The following is a 1,552-nucleotide window of genomic DNA, read 5'->3' as shown; positions in this document are numbered from 1 at the left end:
TGGCGGTGGAGTGCGGGGGGGCTCCTTGAAGCTGCAGGGTCCCGGTTGAGCCCGAACCCTCCTTCACTGGTGACTGTTCATCCAGCATTTAAATGCTGGGGTACTGAGCTAGGAGGGCTATGGCGGGGGGGAAACAGAGTGGGGTCCCTGAGGACCTCCAGATACTCTCCAGGTATGTTCATCCCAGGCCCCAGTGAAAGGTGCAGAGCAAACCCCGCAGTGCCTGTGGGTTTATGGGGTCCTTGCCTGACTTGCAGCCCTCTGTGCTTGTGGGTGACAAGGTGTGCTTAGGCAGGAGCCAGCTTGGGGCCACCAAGAGCAGCATGTCCCAGTGCCAGTGCCCGCAGAGCAGCACTGCGGGCACCCCCCGTGCACCGTCCTGCTTGCCAGCACTTGCCCTCCCCGCTTCACCTCCGAGGGGATGTGTCGCTGGCACGGATCGGCCTTGAAGTGGCTGCAGGTCCGCATGGGTGATGCCAGGACCTTGCGGCTGCTCGATGCCCGCAAGGCCAGTGCTGCCCACCTGGAGTGGGGTTTGCTGCTCTGGCTGCTGGGACCTGTGTTTCCTCCTTTGCTGGGTTCAGCCCCTGCTTGCCAGCAACTTGCAGGCAAACACGTGGCTGGCAAAAAATGCAGTGGCTTTGTGGCCTTGTTCATGTTGTGCAGATACCAGGGTACAATCACATGGCACCGTGTGCCAGCATGGCTTGTAATGAGGCCACGGTCGGGATAAGCCCTGGGGATGAAAGAGGCAGCGTGGTGGGGGTACTTTGCCCCAGCGCCTCACCCCATGCTGTCAGTGCCAACAGGGCGTCTGCCTGGGGCTGGGCTGCAGGAGGGCAGCTCAGGTGGTTGTTAGAGCATCCTCCCCTGAGCCTGCGCACGGTGCCTGCTGGGGCGGGGACCCCCTTGCTCCGTGGACCCCTGAGAGCCTGGGGTCTGGCAGCGCTTTTCGCTGCTGCAAAAGGGCTGTGCAATGTGATGGCCGGGGAGGGACAGCTGGAAGGGAGAAACATGCCACGCACTCACAGCCGCTCTGAGCCGCAGCCCTGGAGGTGATGCCTGGTGCTGGGAGCCCCTCTCTGGGGTGAGCAGGGTGTGGGGCCCTCCTGGAGAGCCCCCCAGGGCCCAGCACCTGCTCACAGCCCTCTCCGCTCCTTGTCCCCCAGAACTGATCGTGGATTTTGGGCAGACCCAGAGTGAGGAGGTCATTGGGGAGAAAGTCCAGGAGGTGAGTGGGCAGCCAGGGCAGGGAGCTGGCAGCGCCAGACCACCATGGGCTGGGGGGATGCTGGTGCGTGCTGTTCTGAGGCTGAGCCCCAGGCGCTGGGCAACAGCAAGGGGAGATGTGCAACCCCCTGGGGGGAACCCATCCTGCCCTGGAGGAGTCTGGACAGGACCCTCAATGTTGGGGAGCCTTCAGGAGCACCAGTGTTACACTGCCTCTCATTCTTCCTCTCCCAGCTGCTGCTCTACGAACTGGGTTTCCTGGTCTGCGTGGCCATCGGGCTCCTCTTCATCATCCTCGTGCCCCTGGTGGGATGCTGCTTCT

General features: G+C 63.0%; 1 protein-coding gene across 1 annotated transcript in view; it reads left to right on the top strand.

The window, feature by feature from the left end:
- Nucleotides 1–421: 421 nt before the first annotated feature.
- LOC104167682 (prominin-1-A-like) overlaps nucleotides 422–1,552 on the top strand; it is a 10,049-nt gene continuing 8,918 nt past the window's right edge. Inside the window, 3 exon segments of the mRNA XM_009708004.1 lie at nucleotides 422–533; nucleotides 1,170–1,231; nucleotides 1,465–1,546. Coding sequence (XP_009706306.1) covers nucleotides 422–533; nucleotides 1,170–1,231; nucleotides 1,465–1,546 — 256 coding nt within the window.

The sequence above is a fragment of the Cariama cristata genome, unplaced genomic scaffold (assembly GCF_000690535.1).
Source record: "Cariama cristata isolate BGI_N322 unplaced genomic scaffold, ASM69053v1 scaffold24239, whole genome shotgun sequence".
Classification (NCBI taxonomy): Eukaryota; Metazoa; Chordata; class Aves; order Cariamiformes; family Cariamidae; genus Cariama; species Cariama cristata.
This window is presented reverse-complemented; position numbering and strand designations above follow the sequence as displayed.